This window comes from Taudactylus pleione, unplaced genomic scaffold (assembly GCF_031769625.1).
Source record: "Taudactylus pleione unplaced genomic scaffold, aTauple2 ptg000897l, whole genome shotgun sequence".
Lineage (NCBI taxonomy): Eukaryota > Metazoa > Chordata > Amphibia > Anura > Myobatrachidae > Taudactylus > Taudactylus pleione.
The window spans coordinates 1707551-1723559 of record NW_028285298.1 but is presented as its reverse complement, the minus strand read 5'-3'; the positions used below and the strand labels follow the sequence as shown (position 1 = coordinate 1723559).

The following is a 16009-nucleotide window of genomic DNA, read 5'->3' as shown; positions in this document are numbered from 1 at the left end:
TCTTCTGGTTTTGTATCCCTGGCAGCACCTGGAGCAGAACCTAAGTGACCTAGATCTGACCAGCTTTGGGCTGATGGACACGACATTAGAAGAAGTTTTCCTAAAGGTATCTGAAGAAGACCAGTCTCTGGAGAACAGTGATGCAGGTATGTACCACATATATTGGTTGAGGGCGATTGATGTATTTGATGGGTTGATGACTTCAAAGTGACTTATTTTACATTAATACAGTGTTTTCTACTTTCTAGATTTAAAGGAGTCCAAGAAAGACTCTTTCAGACCTGTTATCCAACCTGACAACAGCACTGAGCCCCCATTATTGGCTGATGCCTTGGACAAGCCAGAGGTGGAACTTAACAACTTTGCATCGGGTATTCGTCCTGGCCAGTCCCCCGGGTCTCTGCGTTCTGGCTCCTCCTCTTCTGTAGGCTCTGTGCGAGGAGAAGAAGGCGGGGCATACGCAGAGTTCTATGGAGACTACTCACCATTGTTTGATACCTCGCAGGAGGCAGAGAATCTGAGTCTGCATGGTAGGTGGCAAAATTAACGATTAAGTCAGTTATGTAATACTTTACCTTTCCATAGCCATAGATGGAATTAGGGTAGTTAAATTCAACCCCCAAAACCATAGTCAAATATCATATATTCAGTGAATGCTGCTATGCATTCAGTTTTTAATTAACTAGCGTTTGCATCTCAGTAAATCTGCTCTGGCTGATTTTGGTCCAAACACAGTAATAAAAGACAAGAGGGCTCTGTCTCTGTCTCTGCAATATATAGTGCAATAGGAGTTTGATACATAAGGTTAAGTGACGATACATATTGGTCCAGCCAGATTGCAAGGATATAAAGTGTTTGGGATAAGTGGTCCAATCACACAATGTTGCTCTGAGAGTTTAAAAAGAGAACACATGTAAGTTTTGCTTGAGCTGTGTAGAGGGAAGAAAATCGGATAAAACAGATTACTGGTTTGGTAATTGGGAAAATATTGCTTAGGGAGGTTAAGAGGGTAGCTTGGAAGACATTCCACAGAGTGGGTTCATCCAGAATAAGTCCTGTAGACTGATTTAGTAAGTGTTTTAACCACAAGAATTTTTGTAATAAAATAAGCAAAATAATAAATGTGAGTACAGACCGCTTAATGTAAACGGTCATAAATTAGTGTGACCTTAAGAAACATTGCTCGGTCTTAACCTGAAAATGGCTTCATCCAGTGTGCGTTTTACTTTTAAGATGATCCAGAGGTAGAGGAGCCAATAGAGGATGGACAAGGCAGCTACAAACTGGAAGGTTCCTGGTTAAAATTACGCCAGTTCCATGGACTTATTGTGAAACGTTTCCACTGCGCCAAGAGGAACACAAAGGGCCTCTTCTCTCAAATCCTGCTCCCGGCATTCTTTGTGTGTGTCGCCATGACGGTGGCACTATCTGTTCCTGAGATTGGTACGTGCCAGGTGTACCTAGCTGTGTATGGGCACCTCTGTACTATATTTCTAGTCTTGAGTTGGGACCCTGTGCCAATAAATGATAACTATTATGGGGCCTGGTTTGTAATTTTATGTTACAGAAGTTTAGACTGCACAACACTTGAATAAAAAATAGTTTCTCATTTCCTAAAGCTACATGAATTGTGTGCTCCTCCATATATGCTAATTATTGTTTTTTTAATCAGGCGACCTCCCCCCACTGATCCTGTCCCCATCTCAGTATCACAACTATACTCAGCCCAAAGGGAACTTTGTACCATATGCTAAAGAGGCGCAGCCAGAGTACAGGTGAGCTGCTCGGAGACTCTTCTCTGTGAATACATCTTAAATTAGGTGATCATTGGTGTCACATTGAAGTGTTATATACACGTAGCAAGCGGTAAAGTTGTTTTATAGCTAGAATGCGGAATCCTTAGGATATATATAGGGAGATGTTTCAAGCTCTGGAGAGCGATGGTGCTCACCAATCGGATCCTGTTATTCCAATCTGTAAAATAACAGTTCGGAGCCGATTGGTTAATACTTTTTTTCTTTCCATAGCTTGATACATCTCCCCTATAGAGGTTTATGTAGTGCTAAATGATAGTGTTTATTAGCGCACTTGTTACCGGTAATTGACAAACCACATCATAAAGTTGGGTGAAGAAAGTGTGCGTGTAGACATCCTTATCTCCCATTACTCTTGCAGGCTGAAACTGTCCCCAGACGCTAGCCCACAGATGCTGGTCAACACCTTCTACCTGCCGTCCGGTATCGGGGCCACCTGTGTTCTGAAGACCGCCTTTAATAGCACCCTGGACCAGCTGGTGCAGTCCCTCAACCTGAACAGTAACGAGTCCAAGATGCTGGCAGCACAATACTTCGATGCCATGTGTGTGGATTCCTTTACACAGGGGCTGCCTTTGTCCAACTTTGTGCCACCTCCACCCTCCCCAGCCCCCTCTGACTACCCAACTGATGAGGACCCTGCACATCCGTGGAATACCACTACCTACTCGCCACCCTCTGTGCCAGGTTAGGAGAAGTCAGGGATGTATTTTCAGATTGACCAGTTTATAGGGACATTGGCTTCCACTTTATGGGGACGTCACCTTGAGAACCTGCTATTCAGTGCTGTCCTGCAGAGGGCATTTATGCTGACAAATGCCATAATCAATCTCAAGGTTTCCAGTTGGGATACATCCAGAGTTCAAGTTTGTTTTTCTTACTAGAGGACACTCTACAAATCTTCAGGTCCCCTATAGATATCTTCATGTCCCATTTAGAAGTCTTCATGTCCCATTTGGGGTATCTTCTGATCTAATCTAGATATATTTGGGTCCCATTAGGATCTTGGGGTCTCAACAGACATCTTCGGGTCCTGTTTAGTCGTCTTCAGGTCCTGTATTTAGATAGATTCAGGTCCCCATTAGACATCTTCTGGTCCCATTTAGATATCTTGGGTCTCATTTTAGATAAATTCAGGTCCAGTAAAGAGATCTGCAAGTCCCATTTAGGGTATCTTCAGGTCCTGTTTATTGTTGCTCCTGGATCATGCACCAAAGAGCCGTACATCTGTACATTTCTGACCCACCTACAAGACTTTCACTGACCTCCACATCTCTCCCAACAGAGGCCATCACCACCACCCCTTCTCTCCCCCGGCGGATCCACGAACCGGTCAGGTGTACTTGTTCCATGCAGGGAACTGGCTTCTCTTGTCCCAGCGGGGTTGGTGGTCACCCACCACAGATGAAGGTGGTCACGGGAGACATCATGGTGGATATCAGTGGTCGGAATGTGAGCGAGTACGTGCTGTACACATCGGATCGCTTCAGACTGCATCGGTGAGTGGCACTCAGTGGCGGGCTGGGCCGGGGGGCAGGATGCCATATGCCCCCCGGGCCGTAGACTTTTGCCTCAGTGAGGGCCGGTATCACTAGTGCACAGGTATGACTGACGGCCGGGTGACAGGCAGAAAGTGCTCTCAGTCGCTCCGACTATAGCAGCATTAGAGCGGCTGGGCAGCATTCCATGCCTGTTACCGAGCTGTCTGTCACCCTATGTAGTTTGTGGCTGCACACAGAGCAGCGCTCCTTCCGAGGCCGCTCCGCTGCAGGGGCTGTGCACCTACCTCTGTGTCCTCTGTCCCTTCCCTCGGGTTCCTTCCTCTCCCCGGCTAAGGCCCCGCCCCCTCACTGGAAGGCCCCGCCCCCTCCTACCCTGACTGACTATATTAATCCATCACCTCCTGTCCCTGCTGAGGACCCCGCCCCCTCACCACGAGTCTCCGCCCCTTCACTGGTCTATCCTGTCTGTGTCATCTCTTCATGTACCCTGGAGCTCCGCAGGGACCAGAGACAGAGCAGCCTTCCAGGCAGGTAAGAGCCAGTGGAGGTGTACATGTTTACATGATATTTGAGAGGGAAGGGGGGGGGGGTGTTGGAATACTTATGCAATGGGGGGCTGTAGTTATTTTTATCTTTGGGGGGATGGGGTGTTTTAATACTGTCGGTGCTGGGGGTGATGTAATAATGTGTGTGAATGTGTGGGGGGGTATTATTGTGTGTGAGGGCTACTGTATACTCAGAATACCTGTGTTATATGTGGGTCACTGATGATTTCTGCATAATCTGGTGATTACTGCGTTATCTGGCAGCCATTACAAAGCTCCCTGATCAGGTGGTCACTGAGAACCTCTCTGCATTATATGGCAGTCATTGCGACACTCCCTGATCTGATGGTCCCTGCGAACCTCTCTGCATTATATGGCAGTCACTGCGACACTCCCTGATCTGATGGTCCCTGCGAACCTCTCTGCATTATATGGCAGTCACTGCGACACTCCCTGATCTGATGGTTACTGCGAACTTCTCTGCATTATATGGCAGTCACTGCGACACTCCCTGATCTGATGGTTACTGCGAACCTCTCTGCATTATATGGCAGTCACTGCGACGCTCCCTGATCTGATGGTCCCTGCGAACCTCTCTGCATTATATGGCAGTCACTGCGATATTCCCTGATCTGATGGTCCCTGCGAACCTCTCTGCATTATAATGTCTCCCTGCGAACCTCTCTGCATTATATGGCAGTCACTGCGATGCTCCCTGATCTGATGGTCCCTGCGAACCTCTCTGCATTATATGGCAGTCACTGCGACACTCCCTGATCTGATCGTCCCTGTGAACCTCTCTGCATTATATGGCAGTCACTGCGATGCTCCCTAATCTGGCTGTCACTGCAAACCTCTCTACATTATTTAAAGCACACCCACATTATGCACACCTTACTTACAGAGGCTATTATCATGTGTCTTTTCTCCATTGCAATGCGCTGGTGGAGAAATCGGGCCACTTACTTGTGTCTGCCCCCCAGACCAAAAGTCGCCAGCCAGCCCCTGGTGGCACTGCCCATTCTGTGGCCTGAATAGGTACAGCTGAGAGTGGACGTTACATGAATTAAACTTTCTTATATCCTTGTAACACAAAATGCCTACGGTTCTCAAAGCACCTTTTTAGAAGTATTCAAACTATTTTAAACCTAGGTACGGGGCGCTGACCTTTGGAAATGTGCAAAAATCTATCCCAGCATCCTTTGAGGCTAAGGCTCCCCCAAAGTTACGGAAGATCGCGGTCAGACACACAGCACAGGTTTGTATAACCACAACACTTCTGCATGGCAAGTCGGATTCAGATCGAATGTCTTATACTTTCACTTATTCTGTCTAGCTTGTGTCTGTGTCCCTTCTTCACTACACAATTCTGGGCTTCCATATTCTATTTCTAATTAATATATGTATTTATAATGTTTAGAAGGCCATAAACCACACATAATGCAAAGGGGGAGTCAAACATTGCTAGGGTTGCAGTCCTTTATTGGCACCTAGAAGAAAGCAAAGCTTAGGTAGACCACCAATGAGCGCCCAGTCCGTAATATGTGAGAAATTGGACGAGCAGCAAGAGAAGTGCCTGAGGAAGTGGATCGATTCCATGAAACGCGTTGCCAAAATCAGAATGAGATAATTCACTTATTTTTATTTTATGCTCTCTTTTTGTTTTTACATGTTGTTGCATTTATTTATACGTACATGCTATTTCAATATTTTTTTCTTTTTTTTTGTGTGTGATACTGTGAAGTTTGATTTCCCTGGGCAAATATCTGTAATTGTGAGACAAGTTTCTCCAGGATGTTCTATGTGACTTACAGGGGTATTCAATATGGGAGCGATAAGTCAGTTTTTGCGTTAATATCGGAGCTATGACGTCATTATCGCAGGTTTTACTATTACACCGTATTCAATTTCAGAGACTTATCGCAGTTTTGAAAAGTCTGTGATAAAAAACGGGGATAACTTTTCACCATTTGAATAGGTGTCGAAAAAAAGTGCAGAATTGGGGTTTAGGGGTTCAGGCTTAAAAAAAATAGCCTGCACCCCTGGGAATGACATTTAAAAAAGAACTGTGTCAAAAAAAATATATATATAGGGACACCCCAAAAAATTAAATTAAAAATTGGGGTGAAAAAAAAAAAAAGAGAAAAAATTGATTAACAATAGGGAAATAGGTTCAGGGCTATTCTGCAAGTATGCGGCAGGTGTTTTCTAGAATACAATTATAGCGGCAGGTGTTTTCTAGAATAGATTTATAGCGGCAGGTGCACAATTGCAGAATTTTTAAAAACTTACTTTAGGGACTTAAAAATATGCTAGTACCCATTTTCATGTACCCCAAAATTGATGGGACCACTTAAAAAAACGAAAAAAATAACCTAAGTGCTCTTCTGCATCACTTCTTCTATGTCGGGAAAAAAACACGCTGCGGCTATTTAAATCCCCGACTTTCATTTAAAGGCTAAAACGGGGGTACCCATAGTGATCCCCCATGTTTTTACAACTTTAGGGGGGTCTTACAAATTTTTTAAGGAAAAATTCGTAACTTTACGCAAATCCAACTTCGGAGGTTCCCGTTTCCATTAATTTTATATTGAATACGGGGATAAGCGGGAGCGCGCCCGATACTTTAACGCAGGTAAAAACGCCGATATGAAACGTTAACGTCGGCAGTGAAGTTAACGTTTCATATTGAATACCCCTCTTAGAGCTAAGGATTGGATTTTCAAAATATTATTTTAGTACTTATAAATTATTTTATTATTGATACTGGATGGACATTTTGACAAGTTTAGCCCAATTCAGGAGTCAATGAGTCAGGAATTGGTCCATTGATCATACAGTAATATATTTGACACTGAGTATTTATATGGATTAAACCTTCGGACATTTCTGGGGTTTTATTTTCAGCATCTATATGGTCTTTGCACAGTGATATAGAAAGTCACCCAGAATTTTACCAAGTGAATCTGGTCATTAACACTTTTCCTCCCTGTCACTGCCTATTATATTGTGAATCACTGCTTCCCTAACAATGGTAAACCCAGGATATGGTAGTTTCCAGGGTTTCATTCTTCTATTTAAAATATAACAATGTATGTAATGGAATGAGATTATCATTGAGTCTGTGGGTGGAACTAATGGCTATGTGGGTAGCAGGGTCGTTGAGACATCAAGCGGGTATGGTTACTGGGGGTCTGCTCACTCTAGGGGGCGTACCTCTGCCCTGTCCATCCTATGGTGCTTGTGGGCGCAGGATCCAGGAGTTCGTGGTTACATATGCACTCCTCTGCCCCTACAGAGACCCTGGTACTATATGCCACCCCCCTTGGCGCCCTGGTGGGGCATTATAATGTACATGTGGTTGCCATTATAAATTGTCTTTTCTACTTCAGGGTCCATAGGGTATCCACAGGATACCTTGGGGTATAGGTGATGACGTCAGTCTTCAGGCACCACAGAGTTAAAGTTTTCAGCCTCCCAGGATGCATCTGGGTCCCTCTCCTATACCCCGCCCCCGGGCCAAGGCATCTCAGTTTCGTCGGTTCCTGGCCGGAGTCGGAGGCACTGTGCAGAGGGGGGCTATGAAGAGCCCCTGAAGTTTCTTTTAAAGGCAGCGCTGGCTGCACATCTGGGAGTACAGCATGGACAGTCAGTACTGACGTCCATGCCGTCTCCCCTACACCCCGCCGGTACCAGAACGCCGGTACTGATCCGGGGATGCTGGTAGACATCTGGGGTCAAGGATAGCGGTGTCCCCAGATGTTTTGGACCATGGCCGGATCCAAGGGGATGCAGGTAAGCAGCGGGGTCCCGCGGTGGGTCCCCGCTGGTCACATGGTCCTGAGTCCCCAGGCAGGGGGCTCCCTGGGGACTGGCTGCAGCATGGAGCCAGGCGACCAACCTGCGCTTCCACTACCCCCTGGGACAGCGGGCCGCTGCTGAGCGGCATGCACTGCGGCGTCCCAGGGGTTAAATGCATGCCAGGGGAGCGCGCTTTCCCTGTCTCACAGCCGGCGCCTCCCCTGCTGCACACAGCCTCTCTGCTCTGCCTGATTGGCCACAGTGTGTCAGCTGTCCTCCCCAGGCCGGCCTCCTTCATCTTCTGCTCCTCGGTGGCCATCTTTAAAGCATGGTGAACACTGCTGGAAGCCTGTGAGCGGTGGCATTGCGGTCTGGGTCCCCCAGCATACCTCTCCTCTGTTTGTCACAGGTAAGTGTATGCACCGCTGAGTCCTACCAGCCTGAGGGTCTGAGTAGTTGAGAATCAGCGCTAATAGTGCAGGGATTTGTTTCTTCTGCATTGTATGTGACTGAACTGCTAGCCTGCTGTCTGTACTTTCACTTTCTACTGTCAGCCTTATTACTGTCCCTGATCTTGCTCTGCTCAAAGCCCTTGCGGTGCGCGGTGTGCAGGGTGTTATTCACACTATACCAATACGTATAGGTGTGAGTGTCACATACTTACCATCATGTCTGAGACTGATTTTCCTCTCCAGCTCATGTGTACTAAATGTAAGGTACCAATAGTGGAGGGGGAGGGTAACGCGGAGGGGTTATGCCCCCAGTGCCTGGCACTGTCACGGCCGATTATGGTCACGGTCCAGGAACCTCCCTGGGTTTGTTTCGCTAAGGCGCTTACAACCCTTGTGGGCCAGCTAGCTCCGCCACCTGCGTTTACCCAGACAGGTTTGTCCCAGCAGTCAGTGGTGTCGTCACCCATGCGGGAGTTCCCGAGACAATTGATGGTACCCCACAGTCTCCCTGTCCCTTCCCAGGTTTCTCCGGAGCCTGCGTGGGTTAATACTCTTAACTACATCGGTTCAGCATTTGTCCGATGTTTTACAGGGGGAGTCTGTGTTGCGGCCTCATAACGGCCGGTGGCGTCTTTATCTGCTCCTTATGGGGATGACGATGAGACGTCAGATCATGGGGAGATTCTGGATCTATCTGACCAAGAACCTCTCCGTACCAAAGAGCCGGACGCTAAGTCCAAGGTGTATATCCCTGGTCTTATTCGAGCGGTCCGCTCGGCTTTAGTTATTGAGGATATTGATCCTTTGGTGGCCACATTCATATATGCCTTTTTAAGGATATTAAGGGTGAGGCTACGGTGTTCCCTCTTTCTGATCAATTAGTGGATCATTTAGAGGAGGCGTGGAAAAATCCAGGTTAACGGTTTCAGCCCCAGAGACGCTTAGCCGTGGCTTATCCGTTTGCGGTCAATTATTTTTCTAAGCGGGAATCCCCTACGCAAGTGGATTCACATGTCACACGCCTAGTCAAAAGTGCCACGTTGCCTATGCCTTCGATGTCATCCTTGAAGGATGTCACTGACCGCAAGGTGGAGATCTGCCTCAAATCCGTTTATTCCCTTGCAGGGAAGCATCCAGACCGGCTCTGGCCGTGTGTTGGGTAGCCAGAGCTATGGAGCGCTGGGCGGATAATTTGGAGGCGTCTTTGGACTCTGACTGTTCGGCTGAACAGACCGAGTTGGTGGGCATTCTCCGAGACTCGGCCACTTACATTAATGAAGCGGCCTTAGATATTTGTATGCTCACCTCTAGGATCTCCTCTGCAGCCGTGGCTGCTCGTCGCACCTTATGGTTGCGTTCTTGGAAAGCGGACGCGGATTCCAAAAAGGGATTAGAAGGTCTGGACAGGTACTATTTGGTCCAGATCTGGACAAAATTGTAGTTACGTTGGCAGCAGCAAAATCTGCATGTCTTCTGTCTGCTACGATTCCTTCTAGTGCTGGTGGGTCGTCCTTTTGGCCTCACAGGGCCTAAGGTAGGCTTAAAGTACAGTCCTTTCCACGGCAGGATGGGGCCAAGAAATTGTCCAAGCCCAAGAAACAGGTCTGGAGTACCAGACGTCCGGCTCCTAGGTCAGATAACAAACCTGCGGCCTGACGGGCCAGGCCTCCTTTTGGGGGACCCCAAGGTGGGGGGCGTCTGCTTCAGTTCGCCCGGTGCTGGTCGCAGTGCATGTTCCAATTTCCCAGAGGGGCCTGGGTTTCTATTCCATTCTATTTTTGGTGCAGAAACCCAATGGGTCTTACCATTCAATACTAAACCTAAAGGCCCTCAGCAAGTCCTTGAGGGTGCCTCTGTTTCGGATGGAGACCCTGCGGTCCATTATTCTGGCACTGGAACCTGGGGACTACATGGTGTCATTGGACATCCAGGACGCTTACCTGCATGTCCCTATTCTTTTGCGCCATCAGCAGTTCCTCAGATTGGCAATCTGCAACGAACATTTCCAGTTCCGGGCACTGCCTTTTGGCCTGGTGACTGCTCCACGGGTATTCACCAAGGTCATGGCTGTCATGGCGGCTCTCCTGCGGACGCAGGGAGTTCGACTGTTGCCTTATCTGGACGACCTCCTGTTGATAGCGGGGTTTCCAGAGCTTCTTTTACACCATCTGGATCTGACGATTGCGGTACTGCAACGTCACGGCTGGTTGACAAACTGGCAGAGGTCCACTCTCACCCCGTCTCAGAGGATCCTGCACCTCGGGGCCTTATTGGACTCCAGGCAGCAGTGGATCTTTGTGATGGAGGAAAAGATCCTTGCTTTGTAGTTGAGGGTGCGCAGTTGTCTGCAGTGTCGTCGAGTGTCGATACACTTGGCAAAGAGGTTATTGGGCTCAATGGTGTCGGTATACGACATGGTGGAGTACGCCCAATTTCACTCCAAACCTCTGCTGCTATTGATCCGGTCCAGATGGAATGGATTGCCTCAGTGTCTCAAGTCCCAGACGATGGGGCTCACTCCGGATGTTCGCCTGTCTCTAACCTGGTGTTTGCAGATGACCCACCTCAACAAGGGTCGCCCGTTCTGGGTGGCGAACTGGGTCCTGTTAACAACGGACGCCAGTCTCCGGTGCTGGGGAGCTGTCACGGGTCCACACTTGTTTCAGGGCAGGTGGACTCGGGCGGTAGCGAAGCTTCCAATAAACATTTTGGAGCTCAATGCAGTGTCAAGAGCTCTCCAGCGGGCACAGCCGGTTCTCCAGGGTCACCCTGTGCAGGTCCCGTCGGACAACGCCACCACGGTGGCCTATTTAAACCAGCAAGGAGGAACCGGGAGAGTGGTCTTTATACCAGGACGTCTTTCGGAGTCTGGTGGACAAGTGGGGTCTTCCAGAGATAGACCTCATGGCGTCCCGGCACAACAACAAGTTGCCGGTGTACGGGTCTCGAACATGAGACGAAAAGGCGTCTCTGGTGTATGCCCTGTCCGTCTAGTAGACGTTCCAGTTTGCCTACCTTTTCCCTTCTTCCGCGGGTATTACGGAAATTCAAATCAAGAAGGAGGTACGCTACTGTTGATAGCTTCCGAGTGGCCCAGACGGCACTGGTTCTCCGACCTCCAGAGTCTGTCAGTAGACGTTCCTCTGAGGTTACCATTACGACCGAATCTGCTGTCATAGGGTCCTTGTCTTCACCCGGACCTGACTCGGTGTGGCTGTTGAAACGGTCATGCTAAGGTCCAGAGGGTTTTTCTAGCTCCGCGGTGCAAACCATACTAAGAGCTCGTAAACCTTCCTCGGCAAGAATCTACCATCGTGTGTGGCATACTTTCTTCCGGTGGTGTAGACCTAGAGGGTATTCCCTTAGGGAGTTCCGCCTGTCTAGGGTGTTGGCTTTCCTACAGGCTGGACTGGATCATGGGCTTCGCCTGGCTTCTCTGAAAGTGCAGGTGTCTGCCCTGTCAGTCTGGTTTCATCGTAGGATTGCTGCGCTCTCTGATGTGCACACCTTTATGCGAGGTGTTCTTCGCATTCAGCCACCTTTTGTTCCACCGGTGGCGCCTTGGAATTGGGCTGTGGTCCTGAGAGTTCTCTAAGAGCCGCCGTTTGAACCACTGGACTCAGTGGACTTTAAATGGCTTACAGCTGAAACCATATTCCTTCTGGCCATTGCCTCGGCCAGACGGATTTCGGATTTACGGGTTCTCTTGTAGACCCCCTTTTCTGATTTTTCATAGGAATAGGGCGGTGCTTCGCACTCGCCCGGGATTCCTTCCCAAAGTGGTATCCAGTTTTCACATCAATGAAGAAATGGTTGTGCCGGCTTTCAATTCACCTGGACTTTCAGTGGGTGACGCCACTTGGGATGTTGTGCGGGCATTGAGAATTTATGTTGACCACACTTCTTCTTTTAGGAAGTCGGACGCCTTGTTTGTCCTCTATGGCTTCCGTAAAAAGGGTTGGCCTGCTTCAAAGTAGACTTTGGCAGGCTGGATTCGTATGGCAATTTCAGAAGCTTATCTTCATGAAGGTCTTCCAGTTCCCTCCTTGGTGAGGGCTCATTCCACTAGGTCTGTGGGTCCTTCGTTTGCAGCTAGACGTGGTGCCTCTGCAGTTCAGATCTGCAAGGCTGCTACGTAGTCTTCTGTCAATACCTTTGTGAGGTATTACGCTTTTCACATCTTTGCCTCTCAGGATGCTTCCTTCGGGCGGCAGATTCTCCTCTCAGCACAGGAGCGTCCCCACCCTTAAAGGATACTGCTTTGGGACATCCCCAAGGTATCCTGTGGATACCCTATGGACCCTGAAGTAGAAAATATGAGATATGGTAAGAACTTACCCTTGTTATCTCTATTTCTACGAAGTCCATAGGGTTCCACAGGACTCCCGCCCTGTCGCACCTGTACTGCAGATGGGCTTTATTCTGGTCACCGGTTTTTCCGTCTCCCTATGGTGAGAATGTGATTCTTGTGAGTGTCCAGATTTTTTTTTTTTCTTCTCTCTCTTTCTTCTCCTCCTCCGGCCTATGGCTTGTGACGTAACTGAGATGCCTTGGCCCGGGGACGGGGTATAGGAGAGGGACCCAGATGCATCCTGGGAGGCTGAAAACCTTAACTCTGTGGTGCCTGAAGACTGACGTCATCACCTATACCCCAAGGTATCCTGTGGAACCCTATGGACTTCGTAGAAATAGAGATAACAAGGGTAAGTTCTTACCATATCTCATATTTTCGTCATCTTTTTCCAAGTTCCTCTACTACATGTCAGTTATTCTGCCCTTTTTAGGCATTTTACAACAACAAAGGATACCACAGCATGCCCACATACCTCAATGCGTTGAATAATGCCATCCTGAGAGCCAACCTACCTGCATCCCGTGGAAACCGTGCTGCTTATGGTGAGAGGCCAGACCTCGGTCTGAGTATAACGAACAGTACAATGTGCCTCATTGTAATATGCTGTCTCTTGTTCCTTCAGGTATCACTGTCACCAATCACCCATTGAACAAGACCAGTGCCAGCCTGTCCTTGGACTATCTGTACGTAGCTGACCTTTTCCACCGCTGTTCATGGTTACCTAATAGAACAATGACGTTTTCCTAATATCGACCTCTGTTTTGCCCATATTTAGGTTACAAGGAACGGACGTGGTGATCTCTATCTTCATCATCGTTGCGATGTCCTTCGTTCCTGCGAGTTTCGTGGTGTTCTTAGTAGCGGAGAAGTCAACCAAGGCCAAGCACCTTCAGTTTGTCAGCGGCTGCAATCCGGTCATCTACTGGTTGGCCAACTACGTGTGGGACATGGTAAGCTGAGCAAGAACAGGCCGCACTGTGAGCACTAGGGTCACGACAGAGGGGTAAATCGTTTTAACTGTCCAGTATTTATAAAGACCCAGCAAATCGCTCTATGGAAGTTGTTGGTGGAAGATGTTGATGTTCTGAGTCCTATTGGGCTTGTGATGAGTCTTTGTTGGGAAATTTCAGCTTTCCAACCACTTTAATGACTGTGGCAATTGAGACAGGGGGTGTATTCCGCTTGGTGGTCTTTGGGCGATAGTCATTTTGTGGTGTATATTTTATGCCATAGAGATGGGGAGATTTATTGAACCTTCTAGAAATGACAAGTGGAGATGTTCTTTCATAGCAGCCAATCGGCATCTAGCTATCATTTTATACACTGTACCAGATAAATGGTAGCTGATATCTGATTGGTTGCTATGGGTAACACCACCAATTGTCCTCTTTAGAGGGTTTGATAAATCTCCCCAGAGTGTATGTTGAATCTTCTCAGCCTCTCCTATTGCTGTGTCTACGTCTCTTTCCTGTTTTAGGATCATATTACAGCCCAGTCGCCGTAACAATTAGGAGATGTTCCATGTGATTTCATCAGCATTTAATGTTCACTTGTTGTTTCTTTTCTCTTTTTAAGTTGAATTATCTGGTTCCTGCCACCTGCTGCATCATCATCCTGTTTGTATTCGACCTTCCTGCGTATACGTCTCCGACCAACTTCCCAGCTGTCCTGTCCCTGTTCCTACTCTACGGGTGAGTTCTGCAGCTGACCGGCCACCCTGCAGAGAAGAAGAAGAGACTTAAAGGAACTGTAACCTCAACATAATAATAATTGTGCCTAGAACAGGGGCGATGTATGTACTAGACTTAGGGGCATATTCAATTAGCCGCGATAAGCCGTTTATGGCGGAAATGTTTAGCTGATGACGTCATTTCGCCAGGCGAAAACTTATCCCCGTATACAATTCCAAAAACTTTTTGCCTTAGCGGAAAGTCAATGCATTGGTATTGGCGAAAAAGAAGGCAGAAAAAAGTGCAGAATTGCGGTTTTGGGGTGCAAAGGTGGGGAAACCACCATGCACCCTTGGGACAGGCCCCCAAAGGTTAACTGCGTCAAAAAAATAAAGAACACCCCAAAAAAATACTTTGAAAAAAGGGGCGAAAAAGTACAAAGTTTGGGTACAAACTTAAAAACTAGCGAAATAAGCTTTTGGGGGGCCTGCAAGTATGGGGGCAGTGTTTTTGGATTGCAGGTGCTTGCTGAAGGTGCAGTTGTAGGTTTCTTAAAACTTTATAATTTAGCAAGTTTTTTTTTTTTTTTTTATTTAACCATACTTGCACCCATTTTCATGTACCCCAAATTTGCTGGGACTAGTTATTTTCTTCTACAAAAAACTGCTAAATGCTATTCTTCACCACTTGTGCAAAGACGCTAATTAGCAGCTATTGAGAGCATTTAAGTACCCCAAATAGCTTCAGTAGGGCTATTTGGGGGCATCTACATTGATCACCAATGTTAGTGCATCTTTTGGGGGGTGCCAGGCTGGTTTCCCCAAATTTGACAGCACTTTACGCCTTTGTGTTTCGCCGTGTCCCGCTTTCGCGTCCTTTGAAATTGAATAGGGCGAATAGCGGTGGCGCGCACGACAAGTTTTCGCCTCCAGAACACGCGAAGCCGGCGAAAAGTATGGCAGGCAAAACCTTTCCGACATTTGCGGCTAATTGAATATGCCCCTTTAGCTGGACGTTATCCCTCTGAGCACGCTATGGGCAAACTTCGGTAGTTGTGTCTGACCCCTATTTGCCTATTTCCTGTCCTTTCTGTATCTGGCCACACCCCCACAACATCATGGCCCGCCCCCAAAGTCCTCACACGTCTCTTGCTAATAGGCCTCACCTCCAAGATATTGCGTTGTGCTTATCACACCTTAGCAAACTGACAGCAGAAGAAATATTGAAAAAGACAAATAATGACACCTCTGCCAGTGGTCTAACCAGCTCGATAACCGAAAACAGATAAGGTCCTAGAAAAGGAATATTTTTATATTCTCATTCTAATGTCAGATTTGTTGGCTCTGCCATAGGAGGGGATTTCTCCCAACTTACGGAATGTTCTCTCACATGCTTTGTTTTACTTCAGGTGGTCAATCACCCCCATCATGTACCCGGCTTCCTTCTGGTTCGAGGTGCCCAGCACGGCCTACGTCTTCCTCATCGTCATCAACCTGTTCATTGGAATAACGGCCACCGTGGCCACCTTCCTGCTGCAGCTGTTTGAACACGATAAGGTGAGTGACGATCTGCACAGAATGTCCGAGGACAGGATATAGTAGCTCCATTATGTCATACGATCGGTGTGGGGAAGAGTTCATCCCTTCAGGAAATCTCTATGCAGATATATATTGACATAACCGTACTGTAATTTAGAAGACTATCAGGTGTCACCTTAGAGCTTTGTCTCCTGTTACATGGAAGTCCTGGTAGTACAGTAGATGAAAGAGCCACCGACAATCCTCCCCATCCCCCCAAAACACACACAATTTATGTTTCAAGACATGAGGTCTGAAGACAACGACAGTGTTACCCTCAGACTCCACTGCAGC

At 47.7% G+C, this 16009-nt stretch overlaps 1 protein-coding gene across 2 annotated transcripts in view; it reads left to right on the top strand.

The window, feature by feature from the left end:
• The window catches only part of ABCA2 (ATP binding cassette subfamily A member 2), an 86711-nt gene that overhangs the window by 59545 nt on the left and 11157 nt on the right, over window positions 1-16009 (top strand). For both annotated transcript variants that reach the window (XM_088459207.1, XM_088459208.1), the window contains 12 exons: window positions 26-146; window positions 249-530; window positions 1234-1443; window positions 1673-1775; window positions 2176-2501; window positions 3100-3313; window positions 5014-5119; window positions 12899-13010; window positions 13091-13151; window positions 13244-13418; window positions 14044-14159; window positions 15547-15694. In XM_088459207.1, the coding sequence (XP_088315333.1) occupies window positions 26-146; window positions 249-530; window positions 1234-1443; window positions 1673-1775; window positions 2176-2501; window positions 3100-3313; window positions 5014-5119; window positions 12899-13010; window positions 13091-13151; window positions 13244-13418; window positions 14044-14159; window positions 15547-15694 (1974 nt within the window). The remainder of the gene's footprint in view (window positions 1-25; window positions 147-248; window positions 531-1233; window positions 1444-1672; window positions 1776-2175; window positions 2502-3099; window positions 3314-5013; window positions 5120-12898; window positions 13011-13090; window positions 13152-13243; window positions 13419-14043; window positions 14160-15546; window positions 15695-16009) is intronic.